At 36.6% G+C, this 24,554-nt stretch overlaps 1 protein-coding gene across 3 annotated transcripts; it reads right to left on the reverse strand.

Moving 5' to 3' along the window:
- Positions 1 to 272: 272 nt before the first annotated feature.
- On the reverse strand, positions 273 to 24,479 carry BEST3 (bestrophin 3). 3 transcript variants are annotated; one of them, XM_072401349.1, is made up of 12 exons: positions 24,389 to 24,479; positions 19,652 to 19,767; positions 18,725 to 18,915; positions 17,450 to 17,616; positions 11,522 to 11,616; positions 8,993 to 9,226; positions 8,081 to 8,235; positions 7,151 to 7,228; positions 5,869 to 6,021; positions 5,459 to 5,539; positions 3,970 to 4,121; positions 273 to 3,780 (listed from the first exon to the last, which is right to left on the reverse strand). In XM_072401349.1, exons 4-12 carry the CDS (start codon positions 17,599 to 17,601, stop codon positions 2,919 to 2,921), a joined length of 1,962 nt encoding a protein of 653 aa, XP_072257450.1. In that variant the 5' UTR covers positions 17,602 to 17,616; positions 18,725 to 18,915; positions 19,652 to 19,767; positions 24,389 to 24,479; the 3' UTR covers positions 273 to 2,918. The 3 variants fall into 3 exon arrangements, with proteins under 3 accessions (XP_072257450.1, XP_072257448.1, XP_072257451.1); XM_072401347.1 differs by having other exon boundaries at positions 19,570 to 19,767; XM_072401350.1 differs by lacking the exons at positions 11,522 to 11,616; positions 18,725 to 18,915; positions 19,652 to 19,767; positions 24,389 to 24,479 and having other exon boundaries at positions 17,450 to 17,568.
- Between the last annotated feature and the right edge of the window lie 75 nt (positions 24,480 to 24,554).

The raw sequence follows: 24,554 nt of genomic DNA on the forward strand, positions 1-24,554 counted from the left end.
AATTTTCCTTCCCAGGTTTCCCCATGTTTCAGCAACAGTGGGTTGCTCCTTATTGTTGCTGACATGGGGAGGGCCAAGAATGTGGAAAATTGTTATCTATACTTACCATAATTTCCCTTTCCTTGCTTGCCTCATTTCAGCAACATGTCAGGACCAACCCATTCTTGCAGACATGAGATGGGCAGGGGTGCAGAAAACAGGGCTTAAAAAAATAGCATATTTGTGGGATTGTTTCAATCTAAAACTGATCTACATCAAAACAGATAACTTAATTGACTTAATCATTAAAATTTTATTGACATTAAACAGGCAGGAAAACAGGATTTTGTGAGGTGTTGTACAACAAACAGGCATACAGTCAAAATGAATGTAGAGTAAATAACTAAAACATCAAATAAAAAACAAAAAAAAACAATTCTAACATTTGACTTATTTGATATTTAAATGAGGTCAAAAAATCAGTAAGAAGTACAGACCAAGAAACATGTAAACAATATAATGAGCAGATAGCCATAAAAGTGCTTTTATGGAAACTAATGGAACATACAATACAAACATTTTAAGTCATGCCAAAGGATTTGCAATTTTGTTCAGCCAGTTATGTGACAGTGGCCCATCAGGAAAACATTGTCAGATCCTGGACCTTCCCTGCAGACTATACGGGATTTACCCAGGGCTTTACCAGCATGGTCCAGGACTCACCCCAACATGAGGAGTGAATAGACAAATGAAGAAGTTTTCTTCTCCTTTACACATTTCTTGAAAGCAGCAGAGCTATTACAGGCTCATTGTGCTGACTTTGTCTCTTAAGCTACGTACACACGTCAGATTTTTATCGCCCGATAATCGGCATCGGCCAATTATCGGGCGAAAATCTGCCGTGTGTACAGTCGGTGTCGTCCATCGTCCGACCTGCCGGATCCACGGACGATGGACGACAGCCGATCCTAATGAAAGGGAAGGGGAGAGCGCGCAGCAGGGTGCCGCTATGTCGCTCTCCCCCTCCCCTCTCCATAGAGCATGAACGGTGCTGTATGTACAGCACCGTTCATGCATCGTGCACTCCCTTGTCGTTGGAAAGGATCGTGAAAGATCCTTTCCAACGACAAAAATTGGAAGTGTGCACGCAGCTTTACAATGTAAGTTCTGATGTGCAGTGTAATAAAAATTATTATGAAGTCAGATCTGCAACATATTCTAGGCATGTGTAAACATACATGCCATTTTTAAATGAATACATAACTAGATTAAGGGTTGTTTTATTTGCTTGAAGTCCATTTGAAATCATTGGATAGCAAATAATAAATACTACTTAAATTGTATGTAAAGCCAAAGATTATTTTTTATCTGTTGGTGTTTGGTTTAGTAGAGCTCCTCCTGTCCTTGAGTTGTTTACAATACGAGAGCCAAACTCTTTAAAATGAGGCAAACTATCCCCTAGTTCAGTTATCACCACAACAAGCGCCCCTGTTGGAACACCTACCATGTTGTTCTAGTAACAACTGTACACTGCTGGATTTCTGCCAACATTTCTAGACAGCTAGAAAAGTTAACCTTAAAAGCTAGACCTTGTAAAAGAGTCTAACCACTCCGTTGCCTCCATATACACTTTAAAATGTTTTCTTGGTTAGATTGGAGCCTATGTCAGGTAAATAAAGATTGTAGAGCTTGCAACAAATAATCTCAGAGTAAATGTACAAAATGTCAACAAGAAGCAGGAATGACTGCATCAGCTTCTGCCTGCTGTATACCCTTGTGGCAGGGTGTTTTACTCTTTCATAGCATTATGATCAAAGTGGACTGTGTAACCCTTTATGGTCACAGTGGAGAAGTGCAAAGAAAAGACATGCATGAAATGTTGTAAGACATTTGCTGGATTGGACTGTTTATATACAAGGTATGGGTTGCAGTTTCAGAGATCTTCTTTCTAGAGTGGGTGGGTGAAATATCAAACGTACCACACAATCTACCTAAGGGTCTCTCATTCACACAGTCACTTAGGTATGTCTAACAAAAGTAAATGTGAATAAACTTGACTTTAATTCTAAGGCTATACAGTACTTTGGTTTACAAAATGACATTTTACTATTTTATTCTCTTGCTATACCTGGACATAGCCTTAGAAGCCTGAGCTCAAGGCAGTCAGAAACATGCAAGAAGGGCATCATAAAAGACACTTGGGCCTATACTGAAAGGCACTAACTGAGGCTTTCAAGTAGTAATGGGTTGCACCCAGTGACTTACTTTTCCCATTATATCCAAGACACAATCATTAAATGCAGTGTTGTGTAGGTCACAGTACCTACAGCCTCTATGATTATTTTTGGTACTTAGACTGTTTGCATGACGGTGTTCAATGTGTCTAGCCCTGCTCATCTGAAACAATTTAGCCACTATTGCAATAGGCTTTATTTCTTGAAGTTATAGTGGTCTTCCTTTTAGAGAAGCAGGAAGGTAAATTAAGTTACTTTGGCCTGAAATCTATGAGTTTGCCAAGCTAGGCTCTCTAGGGTGTCTGGAATAAAAATAGATGTCCATAGAGGTGAGTCCTGAGCTGGGAGAAAGAATCATATTTTCAAGCAGGGTTCAGTGCACTTTCTTTTATAACAGGCATGAGTTTAGAACTTTACCTGATGGTGCTGCCAATGTTCTGCTACTGACAGCTTTTAAAATTTAGAAAAAAAATTTATTACATTTAGACTGTGTTGTTTTCAAAAAGAATTCCAACATGGCGATATCAAACATGAAAGAACCATATCAGCAGAATTACCATAAAGATAGTTCTGACATATCTTGTCATAAGATGTTTTGTGCGTAATAAAAGTTGTTGCTCTTGCTAGGCAGTTTCTCATTTTTCAGAACTGCATGTTTATATTTATAGGATTTGGTGAATGTTATATATTCCCATATTATTTTCCTCACAATATATGAAACTCTAAAATGTCTGTTTCCTTGGTTTCAATGTGGCTTAATAAATCCAGAAAATTTTCATTGGGATTTGTGGGAGCATCTGGAGCAGGATCTTCACTTTTAGCAGACACTTCCCTTTCCAAAGTCAAAGAAAGAGGAATGTTTTGCAAGGATGTCCTTGGTGGCAACGAACATGTTAAAAGACTTTGTGTTGGGACTATAGTTTCACTTAGACGGTGGGAAGTGCTCTGCTGATCTTTAGTGACTTGCTGCACTTTCTCCTCATCTGTAGTCGATGGAATCTGTACAGACCCTTTTTGGATATGTTGTTGGGAAATGATTTCAGGCTTTGGTTGCTCAGTGTTCTTCTGAATAAAGTCAGTATTTCCTCCACTATTAGATATAGACAGAAAAGTTGACTGCAGTGCTGCATCATTTTGGACTAAAGTTTCAGAAGTTGTAGTAAGCACCACTTCAGGCACAAGTGAAGGAGAGTTTGAAGTCGTACTGTTTTCACTTGTAGGCTGCCTTTCAGATGTATTTGATCTACTAGCTTCCCGAATAACAGATAGATCATTTCTAGGAGTAGCAGGTTTAGTATTTTTATCCAAAGATTCATGCCTCCTAGCACCATGATAATTAGGTCTTCTAAGTGGAACATCATGGAAACTTCCTATGTAACTTGTTTCACTAGGTAAGAACATAGCTGAGGCATCACTTCCCTGTCGGCTGAAATTACTTCTGCTGGGAGATTCAGGATGCTCATGGACACTAAGGAACCGTTTAACTCTTCTGAGGACAGAAGGTTGTCTTTTGTGCCTTTCTTCATCCAACAACCAGTCCTCATGTAGGAATACAGAATCAGAGAGTCTGCAAAAGAGAGACAACAGAGAAGAAAGAAAAATTTATTTTTTTAAATGGGTGACTGATTGGTAAGGTGACCACACACAGTTTGTGTGAAATTGTGTAGAAATATTGACATTAGAAAAGTTGCATAATGTCTTTGGGAACACACTGTCGTTGAGAGAAAATGATAAAAATGATAATGATATTAGTTACCCCATTTGGACTGTTGATCCCAAGAATGAAGGAATACAGTAGTCAGCAGCTGCAAGTGTGTATGGTGGTCGTACATCTGAGTCATTCCAGTAGATGTCTCTGCTCATCTTTGGTAAGTTCATATGCATTTCATCCACAGCCATAAGAGAAACCTATAAACAATGAACCTAGAATAAATCTTACAGTGTCCCAGCTTTATAGTGCACATTGTGATCTATTTCATGACCTTGATCAATTATACCAAAGTTGTCTGGGTTAAAGATAACCTTAAAGATTAATTCTTGTTTCTCGTCCACCTACTGTATGGTTATCCACAAGACAGTGGCTGCTACCAAGCTCTTGCAATGACTCATGAACATTATTTCAAGGTACCTAAACCCCCTCATAGATGTTACTGTTTCCTCTTGCAACTAACAGGCAAACTTTATACTTAATTATTCTCCAAAAAAAGAAAAGTTTTATTGCCACAAATTACACCCAAAGTAATTTGGACAAACATCTAAAAACAGTACATATCACTTTTAACCTTCCTATTTTTGAAAAAAAATTAACATCCATGAATATGCCTTGATATTCAGTGAAAAAAATTATACCTATCTATGAACAGTCACAACTCCTACATGATTTATAGATAATTATTGTATGATTGAAGGGACTGCTAGCCCATACTCTGATAATGGCTAAGGATATTGGTAGAGTCCAGTGTATTGGTTTGTACTTTACATACAGGGGTAAAACACTTGCTCCACTAAAAGGAGTGAGTAGGACACTAGGACACTTGAAAAGCTGTGAATAGAGAGTAGGTGTTATAAAAATAACTGATACAATAAAGAATGCAAGACAAATGTTACAGAGATATCATTTGTGCTTTATCACTAGTGGTGTAGTGTGAACCCATGGATATTTCAGAACAGTGCTATCACGATAACAAAGCACAATGCCCTGATTGGTTAAAAACACATATCACTAACCTTGCAAGCACTGGATTCACTGCAGAATAGTCCAGAATTAAGTCAAATGTAATGTCTGTTCACACCCATAAAGCAATATTAGCACTGTATATACAATTTATTATTCATGAAATGCAAATGAGTAAAGTCATTCACAAGGACATTTATGAAGACCAAGTATTTTGGTATAGATAAATACAGTTTATTTAAGATTTTAAAGATTGGCAAAGAGAACTAAAGCTGAAGGATCTATATTTAAACCATTTTCATTTACAAATCATTTAAAAAAAATGTTGGTAGTAACAGGTATGCTTTATCACCAATAAAGTGTTATCAATTTTAGGTCCATATAATCCTATTAAAGCTTCATGTTATACCCCCAATTCTGAATACCACTAATTGTGTGCTGAACCCATTTATTGTGACTTCTCTTGTTTATAATTTAGAACACCCCCACTGTTAATAGCCTGTGCATTTTTATTTCAGCACAGCTTAGACAAATTTCTCTGATAAAAATAAAATCATGCAAAATACCTAACCTGTAAGTTTCGGTCTATGCACCAGTTAGTTTCAAAATCATCGTCATCTTCACCGAAAGGGTTAATTAGCTGCTCAGCCACCTAATAGAATTTGAAGACACAGCAAAAACAAACTTTAATTTTGGTACCAGAAAAGCATAAACATTAATGACTTTGTTAAAAGTATTATCCACAACTGTGCTACTGTGCATTTAGGAATTCCTGCTACTCTTCATTACAGAAAATGGTATTAGAAACACATATAAATTAGTGTAGCCTGTTATATTTGTCATTGTTTTGTTGAATATTGCAACCACAGTGAGAATTACCACAGTCAGACATCACCTTGTGCTTTCCTATAGTTTAGGAACACTTGCCCACCTTTAATAACTTTGCATTATAAACAGTTCAACAAATATAAGGGAGTTCACCTTTAACCAGCCTGCATAGAAGAAGAACTGGAGCAGAGTGAAAACTGGAATGTAAAGGTCTAAGTCATGTCCTGCATAGGCTTGCTTAGGGTCCAGGAATTGGCGTCCGATTATACAGGCAAAAAAGAAAGTGTATACCGCAAGAGTTACTACCTAAAAAGCAAACAAAAAACAGGCAATCGTGTAAAGTTGTGTTAACTGTTAGCATACAATTTAGGTAGCACAGTTAAACAGAAAGCATAGTATTTTTCCCATTAAGCACTTTTTTAGGTATTTGGAAGTTCTAGCATCTTTACACACTTGACTTTTCAATATTTTTGTTAATGTTAACAACAATCAGTTTACAATCATGCCACCTCCCCTACCTAAAGTGAAACTAAAGTAAACAATTGTGAGCAGGGAGATCTTTTTATGAAGGAGGGACAGGCAATGTCCCCCTCTGCTATAAAATAAACATATCTGCCTGATCTCAATTTTTTAAATTACACTCATCTGTTCTTGGTCTATCGTGGGCACAGCCATATTCACCTGATCAGGGTTTAGGATCTTAAGCTATCTTGTTCGGCCAGGTGGGATTGATGCTATTCCCAAGCATGTGTTAATTCATCATTGTAAGCCAGGGGTGTATCAGGATACCTGGCATAGTACACTACATTCATAGTGCATGAAAACATTGTAAACAGGCAGGTATTATTCTTTCAAAAGGGACAGGCAATATCAATAAAAAAACACACAGTGTATGGCTACAATAAATTGGCCAACGTTGACACATGCATTGTGTAAGAAAGCTGCAAAGCAGTCCCACAGTTTGTTCTGCAAAGCAGGAACTCAATTTTGAGTAATAAAAAAAAAAAAGCTGTACCATGTAGACATATTATTGCATATATACATACTATAAGACACTCACTGAAAAATTATTTTCATCTAGATCAGCATTTCTCAAGCCTTTTACCCCTGAGAAAGGTCAAGGGGAACCCCTGCTAAAAGCATTTTTTGGGGGGTATTAGGAAAAATTGGTGGCCAGTTGTAGGAATGGCCACCTTATAGTGGTGGCTAGTATGACACCTTTATAGAGAATTAAAAACCTTATTTTACACAGATGGCTCTACCAAGTGGTGTTGGGCCTAAAACTGTGCAGGAATCATCAAATTGGAGATGAATAAGCAATAGTTCAACCAACCTTTGGTGGAACTCTGGCAGAGAATAGCTGATCTAGATGATGTCTGTCACGTGCTATGTAAGGTAAAAATACCATACATGACCTCAAAACATGTGCATTTACCTGTGTGTACACTAGAGGAATGCCGACCCAGTCATAGCCAAAGAGGAGACCACACCAGGATCGATACCGGTTCATTTCCTGAGATAAAGTACACAAAGTACCAGCTAAAAAATAACTGTATTTTTTGTAGACTGCTAACAAAATACAGTAAATTGCTCTGTATGTAACCTTATAAAGACGTAGTTTATAACACAACAATACGCAATCAAAATCTGAACGTTCTGCTTGTGTGTGGGACCATGCATAAAACGTCAATACACTTCTAACAAAAGCTCTAAAAGTATATCCTTTACTTGCCAACAGTAAGTTCAGGACAGCAGGAGTAGTACCTATTGTGTAGTAGTAATTATCAATTTAGTTTAGCTTTGGCAAGCTTATGATTTTATTATCCTATCTATTTGCTTGTTTCTAGCAAAAAAAAGCCACTGACCACCTGAAATATTGCTGATGTTGTCCATGAGATCAATGCAAAGGATATGCATGAGGATGACAGAAAGGCATTTAGATGACGCAGTTTTTTCTTTTACAGAGGACTAAGTAAGGAATCTGGTTTTCTGGTTGCTGGTATAAAATTTTTTACTTACAATTTAGTGCCTATGTATTCCTACAGTTTTGTGTGGTATATGCAGATTACTCTGAAAGATTGTCCAAAAGTACACTGGAAAGAATAATTTTTCAGCAAAATATGGTTTCATTATTCATTTTAAAGCAAAATGCAGATACAGCTTGATATAAAGCATGAACATATAAAAACATATATGTCACAGTGGAAATCTATTGTAGCTGAAGGTAGTGGTTACTATTGCATAAAAACAGCAAATATATTTTTTAGGCGCCATTTTTTACATCTAGAATTGGGCACTGGTGATGATACCATTACCATACACCATTATTAGGCACTTGAAAAGATGTATTGGCTTTCCAACTCACATTCAGCATTATTTGAAGATCCATGCTGTCACGAATTCTTCCTTCAGACCTGGCCTTTGAAGCTAAATTTCCAAACCAAACCACTGGTACCCAGTACTTAAGGTGTGGAGACTTGAGATTGTCAAATATTTTTCGCTCATCTGCTGTCATAAATCCTTTTTAAAAACAAATAATATTACTTTGATTAGTATTACAATCGTGTTAGACCAGTGGTAAGTTAATAATGACACTGATTTTGTGATTAAAAAAATCAGCGATTGCACCTACAGGTAGGCACAATAAAAGGTAAAGGCACAAAATGTGGCTTTCCCTAACAGTATTTTACTTTGTCTGTTGAGACTCTGAAAATGTTCTTAAATTGTACTGTGTTTTATGTTTACTTGTGTTATTATTTTTCTTTACTTATGGTGCACCAGCAATACACAGTGGTTTACATCAATTATTAAAAAAGGTACAAATATGAAACTGTGAACATATGTACAATGCAAGGCATAGGGTTTCTATTTATAAAATGGGGAATGTGACATTACTGCCATTCAAAGACATGGACCTGGAAGATTCCCGCAAGGGAATGTTTGAGGGACTGATTCCCTGTTTTATAAATAAGCCCAAAGTAACAGATAAGAACCCTACCTAAAGAAATGTACCAGTCGGTAGTGCTGATACAAACTGAATACATGGCAACAAATGCTTGGGGCATGAACAAACCACAACAAAGTGGGTTTTGAGGGACTGCTTTTAGGAGGAAGCCTAACACAACTGAAGATTATATCTAAGATCAGCAGTAAGAACATTTGGTAATATCATCACTTATTGCATTATTTAGAAGAATATCATGGGAGCAGCAAGCAACAGACCCAGGATCATTTACATTAAAACAAAACAAAACTAAGTGAACTCCAATTCCTATACCTGCTTCTACAACATGGTCCATTGTTGGGAATCGTTTGTACACTGCGGTGCTGACCGAGCGGAAGATTAATATTGAGGTCAGATTCACATAACGCATAAGTGTCCTGCGAAGTAGCCTTCCATACTCATCCCTGCCATGAACATTGCTGCAAATGAGTAACATAAGTCTGTCTGGCCAAGGAAGATTTACAAACTGGTTCCACCACCGGTTTACCACTAGAGTAACATAAAAACCTAAAAAGAAAAACAAAGTTGTTTATATAAAGTTAATCAAATTCATAATTGTACAACATTTAAACTGAAAATACTCAAAATTTGGAAACTGTGTACACAATGAACAAATCTGCTATATTCAAACCATAAAGAAGGTAAAATGAGTGCAGGAATGCCAAGGATCTTTTATATTACTAATTTAGTAATATGTAAATTTTGAATAGTGTAATCATAAATTTTGCTTCATATTTTTCTAAAAGAGATCCAATAGAGGAATTATAGCTGCCAATTATCCTAGATTTATAGATTTGTGCCAGATAGCTCATCCCCTGCTCTGTTTCCGGGCCCCCTCTGGATATATTATCTTTTAAACTGCAGCACAAGTTTCCTTTCCCTTCTCTCCTTGGTTCTACACAGGACATTTTTGCAGGGGTTCCTGTTTATTCTGAGTCAGTTGTTACTCCAAATATTATTCCACAGACACTAAGTAGTAGTACTTATTTAGTATATTACCACCAATATTAAAACGATATTGTAAAACAAAAGAAGAAACAGATGATTAGATTTTTGTTTGTTTAATTAAACATTGTCACCACAGTAGTTATGATTACTATGTATTTCTCGTTTGACTTTTTTTTTATACTGGATACACATATAGCAAACAGTCAGTTTGACAGTGTTTTGGGGCAAACCTTGCCAGGCCAATGACGATTACAAAAGATGCTGATTACCCTGAAGTTAAGCACACAGAGTCAAAAAAGGAGATACATTGGAATTAGTTTCTGGAGCTACTCTGCATGGTAAATGCTTATGAAAGCCTATTGTAAAGAAACAGCACTATGCAGTGATAAAATAAGTGTTTTTTTGTAGCATTGGTGTATATTCTCTGGTAGCTACCCAACCATGCATACCCCTTCCAAAACTACTAATGTAATTCAATTGACAATATGGATTATTAGGCCATATTATTACTGAAAACAAAATTAAGATGTATAAGTATCTTTGAAGGTGCAAGAGTTTTATCATCTTCTAGAAATACTATGTATTAATGTTCTAAAAAATGATAGTGGTATTTTCATTGCTTTTTTCAAATAGTTTAAACATTACATAAATGACTATATTTCTCCTATGACCATGTACTGATTTTAAAATGAAGTATTTACCTTCAATATCTATCACCCAAACTCTTAGTTGACTATTTATTGGATTCACACACCAGCCACTCAAGATTTACTCATTCTTCCTATTTAATTTTTTGTGAACAATGGTTAAATCTTGCATGAATGTTTTGTAAATCTTGGGTGAAAACATTGATAAATAAACCCTTATTGTTGGCACTCCTTAATAAATATGGCCTAGTAATCAATGCAGATGCCCTTTTCTATTTCCCCACTCAAACCATTGTCAAACCATCTGCACTTACCTTTCTGTGTCAATAAAATGGAATCCGCCATTCATCCAGTAAAGGCTTTACCAGCTGCTTAAACAGGTCTCTAAGCTGGGTTTGTTGGAAAATGCTTATAAATGCTGTAATTTTATTCATGAGGCACATTGAGAGTCTAAGCTCAAACAGCAAGTTTTAGGGGAGGCATGAGGCAGACTCTAAAAACATATATTAGTTGTCAACTTTATCCAGCTGCTTGTTGAGAGTATAAACCCAAACAACACTTTTCATGGGTGGCATGTGCCATGACACTCAAAGCATATAGTGGACACCATCGTCTTCCATCTGCTATAGTCTTGTTGGAAGCTTAACAACAAAACCAGATTTGTAACAGCTGTCTTTCCAACTAGAGTCTACAACAGCAAAGTCTGCCACACTGATTAGAGGTTGGAGTTTAGACAATTCAGTCTAAAGTCAAGTCAGTGAGGAGGATATGCACTATTATTTCTTGTATTCCTAAAGAAAATCAGTGAGTGGAGGGACATTTGCATGTAGACATATTGATGTTTCTTGTGACAAGGTATGATTTAGTAATTAGGGTCAGATCTAGAAATCTATGCATCCTCTGCGGGCACACCCTAAATTATTAACCTGGGAGGATAGAACAATAGGTCAGGATGGTTTTACCTAGCCACTCATTACTGGCTCCCACATAAAACCTCTGCTTTAGTATCTGCACAGTGCATAAACATGTAGAGAGGACTGATAACTCAATATATTTAAATTTAGGAGCCACTTTAGTTTTAGTGTACATACTACTTTCTCAAAGAAGGATCCAAAATGTGCAGCAGTGTTGCAGTGGTATGGTCAGTTGCATGCAAAATGCATCAATTAAAGCTTCTGTGCAGATTTCATTGATGGCTGCCACTTACCTAAAACAAATGTTACTGGTATTTGTTCAGCATATCTGTCACAGTAAAGTGATAGTTTTTCAAAGTACCGTTTTTGAGGATCTGTAAGAAAAAACCTGTAGCAGAGATAAGGTGAATGTATACCAGTAATAGCAATGTATCTGTTCCTGATCTATAACCTGCTGAAAATATAAATTACAATGTTAGGAATTATTTGTAATAACTATACAGTCATACATTTAAAAAGACACAGTAGCAAGAATATATATATATATATATATATATATATTTATATATATATATGTATATATATATATTTATTCTAGTGAATTGTGTCTCCTTCATTGCTTCTATTCCAGGGCTGCAGCTTCTGACAGACTCTTCAGCATTTACAGCTTCCAGGAGTATCAGATCCCACTTCATATGCTTTGGTACAATCCTCCAGCCCTTTTAATACTGCTGTGTCTTGTAGTGATGTGGAAGTCCGAAGATGGAACAATGGGAAATTGGAACCACAGAGACATAACTGCATTTGTTGAAAGCTAAAGTCTTATATGGACTGCAGCACTGGAACCTGGTGAAGGTAGGAGACACAGACTGCTGAACCGGTGGCCATTATACCCCCTCTACTGCAGAAATTAAATTTAAAAGGAATCGGCTGCCTTAAAGCAAGGCACTTTAACAACTAAAATAATGCACATTATTGCATGTGCAATAATGCACAGCAGATCTATATATTACTTCAAGTGGTGTTTGGGCAAAAGGTATCATATTCTTTTTATAAACACTATTCAACATAAATTCCAAAACATACACAATAATAATTCTGTTTCAAAACAAACCGATGTGTAAAATGAAATGTCATATATAATTTAAAAAGCAGTGAGAAGCTAGGAATTTTAAAAGGAAACTGAAAACCAAAAAGAAGGACAAGTCATGGGAGGACACACTACTTCAACTGCTAAGTGATCACTACACTAGTCAGAAAACCTAGCACAGTTTAGAAATGCTGTGAAGAATTATGGGTCAGCCAGAAACTCTATACATCTTTAAGACATACTACACATGTTCCTTAGTAGTAGTAGTACAAGAAGTTCATAGTCATGTCACTAGCTGCCCCTCAAAGGGGATTCTATGTCTTTACACAGTCCAAGGTCAATTTTTGGGGGGAAGCCAATTAACCTAACTGCATGTTTTTTTTTTGGATTGTGGGAGGAAACCAGAGTACCCAGAGGAAACCCACGCAAACACAGGGAGAACCTGCAAACTCCATGCAGATAGCTTCCTGGCCGAGATTCGAACCTGGGATCTAGCACTGCCTCTGAGCCACCGTGCTGCCCCATAAGTATTTACAGCTGTTTTTTGCTGTTCTTCTTTGCTGGTCCTGTATCCTATGTGTTTCTGCGCTTGCAGTTTGGTCTATAAGGTATAAATGTCTGTACCCTTCTTTCATTGGGCCTGATTTAATAAAGCTGTCCAAGGCTGGAGAAGATACATTTTATCAGTAAAGTCATTTGCTAGTTGTTAGCAAATATTTTTAATCCTGGAACACATCCATTTCAGGTTTGATGGATCCCCCAGCTTGACAACTGAAAGTGTATCATCTCCAGCCTTGGAGAACTTTAATAAATCAGGCCCATTGCATCATTTTACTGTATAACTTATTGTTTTGTCTTACAGCTGTGAAAGTCCATTTGTTTGCACCAGGTGCTTGCTAATAGCTGTCAGAAGATACCAGGCAGGATGATACTTTTGCAGTATGCATCAAAGAATCTCGAAATTGAATGGGCTACACTCAGTCTGTCATAGGAATTTTAACAAAATTCTTTCAGCTTCTCTTTTATATGATAGAAGGGTCACTAAATCAGCTGTCAGGGACTATTCTAGTTTGAATGCCAGCTCCTTTTCTGAACACCTTTTAGTTATCTAGAGCTTGTTTCAGCTCAGCTTGTGTCAAATCAGATGCTCCAGGTCCCTCCAATACCTAACTTTAAATTTCTTTTGATCCCCCTCATATGCCAGGCTCTGTATGATGCATTAGAAAAGCTGTGAATATCCAGATGATAAGCTTTGAAAATGCTTCAAATATACGCATGGCAAATTATTGCTGTCCAGTTCCTATTTTCTCCACAAGACATTGCAACAAAATGCCTAGGTGAATACAGCCAAGAGTACTAAATGCCTATAGTCTGGTTCACAAAATAACACAAAACTTTTACTACACAAAGGAAGATACCATCTATTCTCCAACCTTCTGCCTGCCCAGACAGCACAACTTTACTGCTTACAAATTTCCACTCCCTATCAATGCAAATACTTTGTTACCCGGAGAAAAAACGTATGCCCCTTAAAAAGGCCAATGAAATATCCTCTAACACTTTACCATAGTAAAATCCTGGCATGTCCTTGTGCTACTCTCTAAGATGATGATCTTATTACTGCTGCATTTCGGTCTTTACTTTGTCTAGAGACTAATCTTCTTTGCAATGATATACTAAGCTGTTATTACTGTCTGACGTTGGCTTTCAAGCCCTGTACACTTGTTCTGTTGCTAGCTGTTTCTTTGCTTTGCTTCCTGTGTGTTGCTGTGTTTAATTTTCTTGCTTCTGTGGCTTCAGTGGGCCATTTTTCCAACTTGCCTTTGTTTTGGTTGTCTCTGTCTTTTTTTTTTATTTTTTTTTTAGTAAATTTATAATACATCCAATAATTGAAGAGTTAATCCTGGCTGTAAGTGCTGGACCAGTTTTTGGCTTGTGTAGTACCTTGAAATCCATTAATATCTGGATTTCCAGCAGACCAACAAGCATCCAAAATAAAATTACAGTGTTTCAGTTTTTGTTTTTGCATAACAATATAAATATAAGATTCAGTGCATGAGCTTTGTCATACCATGTGTACCATTTTTATGGATAAATAAGCGTAACACTTAAAACTGTATTACTATGTCAGTTCCAAATACAATACTACCTGGTTTTAGTCCGTGGCTTCATCCTGCCCTGCCATTGGCTGCTAAGACTTTATAGCCATAAAGCATTAAGCTTGCTGGTCTGCTGCTGGTGTGTTTATTCATTGTATTTACTGTTGCTGATTCTGTTTCCTGACTGTCAAATTGTATGCTGTCTGGACCAACCTTTGCTTGTGACCCCAACTCTGTTTTGCCTTGACCCCTGGATACCTTGTTTGCCAGATGGATTACCTGTGTATGACCTCTGGCTCTGTTTTCTGGACTTGCCTCTGCTGGGCTCCCCAGTATTGCATTACTGTGGGCTTCTAGTCCTCTGTCACTCCTTCTCCAGAAGCCATCGTTTTTGCACCTAGCGGCAACCATGTGCTGGGACAGCTAGACTAGTCTCCTCAGGCTTACTGTGGGATTGCTATAGGTGAAAAGTGTGAAGCTAGATTGAAAGACTGGTGTCTAGGGAGCGCTGGTGCTGGACCAGGGCCTTACACCAAATCTTTAAGAATTCACCATAATTTCCACTAGTTTATTACATCATGCACCTAGTTAACAACAGTGCAAGGTGGTCAGTTTTTATTTTGGTTTTTGACCTCTACCATTAAAACATTATCAAAACATTTTGGCAGCTAAGCTTGGTGGTGTAGAAGTCAAAGGACAACCCAATAAGAATAGCAGGGAACCAGGAAAAAAGTTATCACTTTTATGGGTAGTTCCAATTGGCTGGCAACTTTCAATAGAAAGTGAAAGTTTTTTACTTGCTAAAAAAATTGGTACCTGGTGGTGCCGACTAATAGGTGGGACTTAATCTAGTGTTCTTTGTTTCATAAAAATAGCTTTACAAACAAATATGCAGAAAATTTGAAATACTCTTTCCAATTAATTTGTTTTGCAGATAAGCCTTTTTGTAATGTTGGTAAAGATGTTTAAATCAAATAAAATCATCTACCAACAATGGAAAGAAGGTAAATATACAGTACATGGATAAACACCAGCGAAAGAAAGAAGAGTTAGGAACCAAGTAACAACTAGGATGGCATCCATGTTCAAAAAAGGTAAATTCCTGAAATGAATACCTGAACTGAACTGTATTTGGGTGAAGAATTAATTAAATTGGAATACTGGTTATCAAGCAGGTGTTTATTGTGGAAAAGGATAGGCAATGACCATTTTGCAATAAATATTTTTACCTGCCTCAATGCCACCCTGCTGTCAGATGTCACTGAGCTGCGCAGCTCATCGTTTATCAGGGAAACCCTTGTGGATTCCAGAAATAGATAAAGACCCATGCACCAGCATGGGAGTTATGTCAACCCAACCTAGGTAATCAAGATAGATGTTTGGAACCATAAAGTAAAGAAGGAAGAAGGTGGTAGCACCCGCAACAGAACAGGGACAGGTGAAAATCGATGGGTTTATTTCTGACTTAAATAAACTGTTGTACTGTAGCATAGCAAATATGTCACAATTCTAATATCCCTTTAATTAATATTAATCCAATGCTTCAAAAGATGTTTCTGTCTATCATCTCAAAATTATCCAACAATGTAATTGAGGAGCATATAGAGCTAAAATCATTACAGGTACATAGTGACTGAAAGACTGGGAATGATACATATTCATTCCACTTACTAAAGGTTTTTATAGTCTTATCTTGATGTACATTCCAAAAAGAGAATGTGTGTTTCAGAACAATATGCACCCCCACACACATAGGAGCAAAGCATGAAGCACTACATACTTTTCTTATAATCATTTACACCCTATACAAATTGGTGTTACCATCTTTAGGGCTAACCCTATATCAGATACAATTTTTCAAGTCGTTTTGTAATTTAATTTATTCAATAATCACCTTTCAGTTTATATGCAGCCAGATGCCTGATCTTTCTCAACAATAGTGGTGTTATATTTTAATGGACATCCTCAAATATTGTAGAAGTAAACTTTTAACAAAAGAAAATTTTAGTCAGTTCTTTTTTTATTGCAGAAGGCACAGAAGATCTCCCTGGTACAATAAGTCATACTTAACTGCCTATTCAGTTTTTTGTACACTGAGCTGCACAAACACAGCTTAGTGTAGGATGCTGGGTACCTCGGCATACCCCTGGCCGTGGCAAATTAATTAACTTCTGCTCGCATGTGCAGAAGTTACCTCATTTCAGCCTGGCCAATCAAAGTGGTTGAAGATCTGAAACCTGGAAGATGACCAGGTGAAGATGGCAGTGCAATTGGAAGCGGTTTGAAGGAGGTCAACTGCAGGTCAAAATGCACCTATTAATGAATTCTGACACTCTATAAAATATCAAAATATCCTAAACTGATATCAAACCAATAAAATTGACAAAAGCCCTTATCTTTTTAACAGGGGTTCTAACATCTAAGAAAATGTGTAAAACAGTTTAGGATTAAGGCTTGAAAAAAGTGAACAAAAGTGTTGGTGTTGCTAGGTGCCATAAATTTAGATGTTTCTTTCATTTGGTTCCTAAATACAGTAGGGATTATGTAAATTTTAAACATAATCCCTACTGTATTTAGGAACTTATTCCTATTATTCCTATATTAACAATCCCATAGCAAACCAGTCACTTCCCAAATGAAAATTCCTGCAGGCTTGGACTGAAAAATAAACATTGATTCTGAGTAGTTTATATAGACCAGCAGAAATTTTCTTGTTAGAAATCTTTTCATACATAGGATCCATTATAGGTCTTAGGCATAGCGCCTAAATGCCACCACGTGTAAAGCCAGTCTCTGTTTGCCCTGAATTGGCAGTGATTTGAGATTTCCATATTTTGAATTACTGTGTTAGGAATAAATATGTTTAATTTAATGTCAAACATTACACAACAAATATATTTTATATAGATTGCATTGCACTAGGTAAAACATGACAAAACGTGCATTGTTCATAAAGGTTCGCTAGTATGTACATCTTGTATGGGTTGTTTACTGTCATAATAATATGATAAAGAGTATAAAATGGAAAGTACCTGTATATTATGCTCAGAGTCGTATATAAGCTGATAAACAGAAAGAACTCCCTGTAGAGTAACTTGTAAATGCTGCCTCTCCACTTCAGCAGTAACCGGTGAAAACCAAAGAATGTGGCATTAGCTACTTTACTGGAATAAGTAACAGTCATCTTGGCATGTTCCTCCTGAAAGATGTAATACATAAATGCAATGTATTTTTATGATACCATCTTATGAACAGGGGGTCAATAGTTCTAGGGAGATCTTGTAGTTTTAACATTTTTGTTATGCGTATGTTACTGTTGAAAAATCTCTCTCACTTTCTGTCTGGTATAATACCAGCAGGACAGGAATTCAGGGGAAATTTTAGGGGAAAAGAGCCCTGGACAGAATTAAAATCCTGTCAGGGGTCAAATTCTTTCACATTAAAGTAGAAAAATGTTTTTGGTTTCACATATGCTTTAATATAAAACAAAAGGCAGCACATACCGGTATTAAAGAATGGTTAATATATAATAACTTTACATATAATAATAACCTTACAATACCATGTGTATGCCACATAGAATAAAAATAACACTATTCTCATAATCCTAATATAAACATCATACCGCATATTTTATCTCTTGCGATAATATAAAAGTCTTTATCACTCCGTTGCGCGTAAAATAAAAGGATTATAAAAAAAAATAAACAAAAAAGAAGTGAATGCTACGAAATGTTTACTTCTGACCACAGTTTAAAAAAAAGGAGATGTTACTGTTATGATATGACACTGGTATTATTATAATATCATACTTAGTTGTATTCTTGATAGTATAATATGATATCATACATAGGTTTTATTCTATGACTATTGAGGATATTTATAGCTAAGAACCTTGCTGACTAATATGTCATGACTTTTCACCTGAAGGCCTGAGAGCTAGATGTTGTCCTCACAGGATTTTGTATGGCCCACATAAAGAAATCTTTAATAAACTACAGTGTAAGATCATCTGAACTGTAACTATTAATGTAACTATAATACAAAAGATCTCTGCAAACAAAACTATTGGATTGAGTAAATTAGCAATATGAGATTTTGTTTTTAAATAAAAGCTTTTGAGTTGGATTAGAAGTTATTCATAACTGTAATATAAATTGATAAATGTATAACTTAGGTAAATAGGAAGAAATACACAAACCTGTTAAAAATTTTTTATTACCAATTAGTTACTAAGTATGAATGTTCATATTCATGCAAGTAGTTGATCACTCTAAGATAATGAAGTAACAGTGTATTTAACTAACCTGATATGGCAATCAGGGCAGTGTCCTTACAAGGTTCCTGCTGAGATTAAGAAACGCTGTAAAACTCAGAAATGGTACATTCACAGTTACCCACTGTTGGCAGGCAGGTCTCTTCCAAAGGGTGCAATAGGGAGTCCTTGGAGAGCAGACTGACGAGCACAGGAGGGAAGAGTGTCTTTCTTGCTTGAAGCCTGTTTGTGCCAACATACACACTGTCAGTTACATCAGAGACTGTTCCATGGGACAAAAACAGCCAGCAGCTGCTGATCTTGCGCTCTCTTATTCTATATTTATAAATCCACCTGCCATCCAAAGGAGACCATAGACTAAGTGATCTTTAAACGATCGTTAAGAACACGTAGGTGTCACAAAAGACCAATAAAGATCCGATCTAATGTAATGTCGTCTGGTCTATATCAACACTGAATACTTAGTAATTTGGTTTAGGATATTAGAATATGGTTAATAGCAATATGGAATCTCTCCAACACACTGGTCTACAAGAAGAACATACGAGAAGAATAATACTTGGACTTAAATAGGAAGAATACACTGGTACTTGTAATTACTACACATAGGAATCTTTTCTACTTCACAATAAAGCAGGTGCAAAGATTGAGAAAAAATTAAGTCCCCTTTTGTTCAGTCTCCAACCTGTGTAGTTGATTTTAAACAATACTTGTGGTCTGATTTTATTTTAGTCATTGTACAAAACCTACACTGTAGAAAATAATGAAATAATGAAATAAGTAAATTACACATTTACTACCCCCGTAAATCAGGCCCAATGTCTATAAAATAGTCAAAGCCCCATTTGGGGGGGGGGGGGGTGCTAATTACCTTACCAGTATGTTTTTGGATGTGGGAAAAAGTGTTCCTGGATGAAAACCAATAAAAAGTAAAGGAGAAGAAGAAAGGAAACCATACATATTGTCCAGATGTCAGTGCCACGTCTAAAAGTTCTGCAGCAGATTCTCCAAGGTACAACGTTATGCCGATTATATTGCAATTATATTGCCACACATTCTTCTCCCTATGAGAATCTAAACAGAGTAAATATAACAAAAAATGTTAAATTCCACTTTAAAATGCTATTTTCCACTTAATCAGAATATGCCCATACTCTGGACACATGTGCACATTGAGTGTCAAGAATAATTTAAGTATAACCTAACCAATGGAAAACAAAAAAAGTAATACCATGATAGTTCTCTGGAAATAAAGTAAGTTCTTACCGCACTGCATATTCTTGCAATGCTGCAAAAGGATGTCACTTTTGGTTTAATGATCACCTTCTGGGTTACAGATTTCTTAGATATTCTGCCTATTTTCTCCTAAACTTGCTTCATGAAGCCCAGTTCAAAAACAGATATTACAACATTTCTCAAAGCAGTGTCAATTTTCATCCCTAATGTCATTTTTCTTTATATCCTTAGCCTAACAGTCCAAATCTTTTTTTTTCTCCCAAGCAAGTTTGTTCCAAAGATATAAACACATTTCAAAGGATCCACAAACTTGCAGCTCATGTTCCACTCTGTGCTCATTTCTTATCACCCTGTAGATCAGCCTCTAAGAGATGATACTTTCCATTTAAAGAATAGCCTTGTCACAGTATAACACACCATAATAAAAATGTATTAAAGGAACACTAAGCTTGAAATATTGGCCATATCATATTTTTATGATGATACCTATCTTTTTTTAGGTGTTGAAGGGAAGAACATGTTTATTAGTACAACCTGTATTAGAAGAATGAAAGGTAGAATAAACAACCAAAACAATTCTAAAAACTATAGTAACCATCTTCAGACCAAACATGGCCATGGAGAATAGGAACTGTGCACATCCCCACCTTTACAACAGGAGGACTATCATACGTTTTTGACTGCTTTAAAATGTAGAGCTCCCGGTAAATAAGATAATTAAGTGTAACATACATACAAACAATTTATATTATACATTCCTGTTTTTTTCTTAGATTTATGGTTAGAAAAAGACTTAAAATTATGAAAGTTAGATATGAAGCCTGTCGTAGAATTTGTCCTGCTTCTATAAGTTCTGGACAAAACAAATTAGTAATAGTACAACTGATTCAACATTACCTTTCCAATGTTTAATAATCAATACGGTTATGTGAAATATTTTTACTGACTGGAGTTCTTTTTCAATAACTGTTCAAGTAATACAGCCTGGACAGGTGGACAGTCATATTCTCGTACCATACATACTGACAGTACAGTCAATTCAAAGCCTATTTACTAGTTTGGGGCTTAGGTAGAACACATTTACTTACAACATTCCTTCTAGAAAAAGAAAATCAGAATTGTTTAAATGTGCTTAAGTAATAATGCTGAATTATATTGGTTAAGTAGCATTTATAGTTAGAATATAACATTAACTGTGAAAAATACTGAAAATATTAAAAAAAAAATGGTGAAGCTGTCTTCTTGATAGCCTGACTCAATTGTAATAACTATTGTTATCTATTTAACTATTGTTGTTATTTAACTATTGTTAAATTGTTATCATTTTAACATTTTTATATTTACCAAAATAAAATCTATAAATCAGCACAATGATGTTTATAATAAAATTATGGCAAGCTATGACATAGGAATACAGGTGGGATCCTAAAGTACATTTTTTGGGTATTGTCAGTAATAGAAAGTAGAAATCTGTCAAGAGACTAAATTTTTGGGAGGTCATAAAGCAACAGCAATGCTTCCTCTCACATAGGACCATCTGTAGCTCATAGCTACATTTATACTGGTTTAATTTTTTTAATTGCCATTAAAATAATGGAACTACCTGACCAAAGTGGGAATGTTTGTCCATAATGCATAGCATCATAATTGGCAATACCCAAACACAGCATATTTGGAAAAAAAGCTTCATACCGACTATTATGCACAGCAATAGAGAGGTGATGATGTTAGACTTATTTTGCAGCCACAGGACCTAGGCACCTTGCAGTCATTGAGATGCGCATGAACTCCTCTATACACCAAAGTATTCAAGAGTCAGAGGAAATCTGTGCCCCGGCTAAAGCTTGGCAGAGCCATGAAACAGAACAATAATGCTAATAAGTCCAGCAAACCTACAACAGTATAATTAGTCAAAGTCCAGACGGCAGCCCGATAGAAATGCTGTGGCAAGACATTAAGAGGGCTGTGCTGTATTATTATTTAGCTTTATTATGCCTAGGAATAGCAACAGAAGGGCAAGTGGTCCTGACTGTTGCATTTCCCTTATTCATTTGTTGTTACTGGCATTGAGCATTAGGGAATCCCAGCAGCCTATGGCCTTCGGGTTGAGTAAATAATATTTGTAAATATGTAAAAAATAAATGTAAAAAAACAAATTAATAACATATATTGAGATGTAGCTGGGGATGCTTTAATGTTGGGCAGTCCAGGTCAGGAACTTTCTGTTAGATAATATGGTAGGAAGATGCAGTGCTAATAACTTAACCAAAGTAGTCTTCTGATTCTGGAATGGAGGGTGGTTATTGTGCCACTACTGAGCACAAGCATTTCAAGTTGTCCCCCTGTAAAGACACCTTTACCAGCAGAGCTGAATCAACACTTAATACAACCCCGCAGTGCTGAATCAACACTTAATACAACCCCATCCAAATATTAATGAATAACACTTAGTTAAAACAATAAAAGTGAAACAAATAATGGAAAAATAATGGTGGTTAGGAATTTGCCACTGTGCACCCGCCAGGGCCATGAACTAATGGGGAATTTTTTTTTTTTTTTCCATCAGCAGGTTATAACTTGGCCAAGCTACTATTTACATTATAGGTATGAGTTACAGCACAGAAACTGGCCACATAGATGGCACATAGATGGAGGAGCTTTATTAGCAGCACTATATGGTAGGTAATGTCCGCTTTCTACTATGATATACCCTTGCTCCATCTACCAACACGTCACTAGTTTCTCACCTCCACCTTTTGGAAGAATTTACAGATACAGTATGTATCTCTGTTTTCATGCTTTTAATGCATGTTTTTTATCATGCATTTTCTAGGATTATGTGAATCTAGAGAAGTGTGAAAAGAACCCAGCACGTTGCTAGGACACATACATGTAAAATTATTTTTAGGGTTCATTAACTTTCAGTGGAGTAATGTAATGTTACAGTTCCTGTAAAATCTCTGCAGCCTCTGACCATTTCCTGAAACATTCACGATCCTTTGCAGCGACAAACTACTTCATGATGCATGAACGAGTGCTGTACATACAGCCCCGCTCTGCTCTATAAGGAGGGGAGGATGACGGAGAGGCACCCTGCTGCGCGCTCTTCGCTTCCATTACAATCGTTCGTCGTCCATCATCTGTGGATCCGCCAGGACGGTCATTCGGATGATGGGCGCTGTACACACAGCCGATTCTCTTCTGATAATAGTCTCAAAGCCGAAATCAGACGAGAATCTGCCGTGTGTACAGCGCCCGTCGTCCATCGTCCGAACAACCATCCTGGCGGATCCATGGACGATAGACAAGGAACAATTGTAATGGAAGCGAAAGGGGGAGAGCGTGCAGCAGGGTGCCGCTCTGTCATTTTCCTCCTCCCCTCTTCATAGAGCAGAGCGGGGCTGTATGTACAGCACTTGTTCATGCATTGAACCATTCCAAGTGTGTACGTAGCCTAAGACCTCTATATCAGATGGGTTAACCTCTGATAAAAGCAATCAGATTTATTTCAAAATAATGAGCAAAGACCTGAGGCAGGCGCCTTGGTCTGGCAAAAACCGTCTGCAATTTAGATATAAAACAATCTAGATACAAATAGGGAAACTATTGGTACTCATTTTTATTCTTTGATAGTTTTTACAATTTATAATTTCCACCCAGTTAAAAAAGCCAAGGTCATGGTCACAGAGACGTGAGTAGAAACTGGAAGTTTATTTTTGATGTCTGTGTACTATTAGGGAGAATTTATTTCCTGTTCCTGATACAAAAGGAATTCATGAATTCCCTTTTAGACACTGATCACTAAAAGAGGTATTCCCATTGTAAATAGTCTAAAAATGTGATCTTCTTCTCTTCTATTAACAACTGTAATATTTGTAAAAAAACCCACATTTTTACTACTTCCTCCTTCAGCATCTTCGGCCATATTAGAGGTAATAAACCATCATCTACCTGGATTGTGCATGGGCAGCAGTATGCCAAAAGGCTAATTACACCCAGGAAGGTAGGTAGATTGTATAAAGGTAAATAGCCATGTATTATAAAAGTAAGTAATATATGGGTAAGTGGCCTGTATTATAAAGGTAAGTGGCTTTGTATTATAAAGGTAAGTAATGTGTAATATATAGGTAAGTATCTTGTATTATAAAGGTAAGTGGCCCTGTAATATCAAGGTATGTGGCCCTGTAATATATAGGTAAATAGACTGTAATATAAAGAGAAGTAGCCCAATAATATAAAGATAAGTGACCCTGTAATATAAAGGTATGTGGCCCTGCAATATATAGGTAAGTAGACTAATATAAAGGTAAGTGGCTTTGTATTATAAAGGTAAGTAGACTGCAATATAAAGATAAGTGGCCCTGTAATATAAAGGTATGGGGCCCTGTAATATAAAAGATAGAATATCTGAACTTGCTCACATGAATACTACATATACTATATATTGGAGAGTTAGTACCATGCAGGTACGGAGGGAAGGCTCCCTGGCCTCCTATATATTCCGGTACCAGCCCTATCTCTCCCCTCACGTCTCCTTCACAGCACTAGGCCTGCTCTACGTTACGCCGGAGTATTGCTCCCAGTGACGTCACCGCCACCACACGCGCCTGCCATTTCCAATTGGA

This window comes from Pyxicephalus adspersus, chromosome 2 (assembly GCF_032062135.1).
Source record: "Pyxicephalus adspersus chromosome 2, UCB_Pads_2.0, whole genome shotgun sequence".
NCBI lineage: Eukaryota > Metazoa > Chordata > Amphibia > Anura > Pyxicephalidae > Pyxicephalus > Pyxicephalus adspersus.

What these genes read in the sequence shown, in the direction of transcription:
- BEST3 (XM_072401349.1), bottom strand. Translation starts at nt 17,601, where the DNA reads ATGACTGTTACTTATTCCAGTAAAGTAGCTAATGCCACATTCTTTGGT. An exon ending in ATCTTCAAATAATGCTGAAT is followed by an intron (nt 7,229 to 8,080) that starts GTGAGTTGGAAA and finishes ACTTTATCTCAG; the next exon opens with GAAATGAACCGGTATCGATC. An exon ending in TCTATGCAGGCTGGTTAAAG is followed by an intron (nt 5,540 to 5,868) that starts GTGAACTCCCTT and finishes AAATTCTATTAG; the next exon opens with GTGGCTGAGCAGCTAATTAA.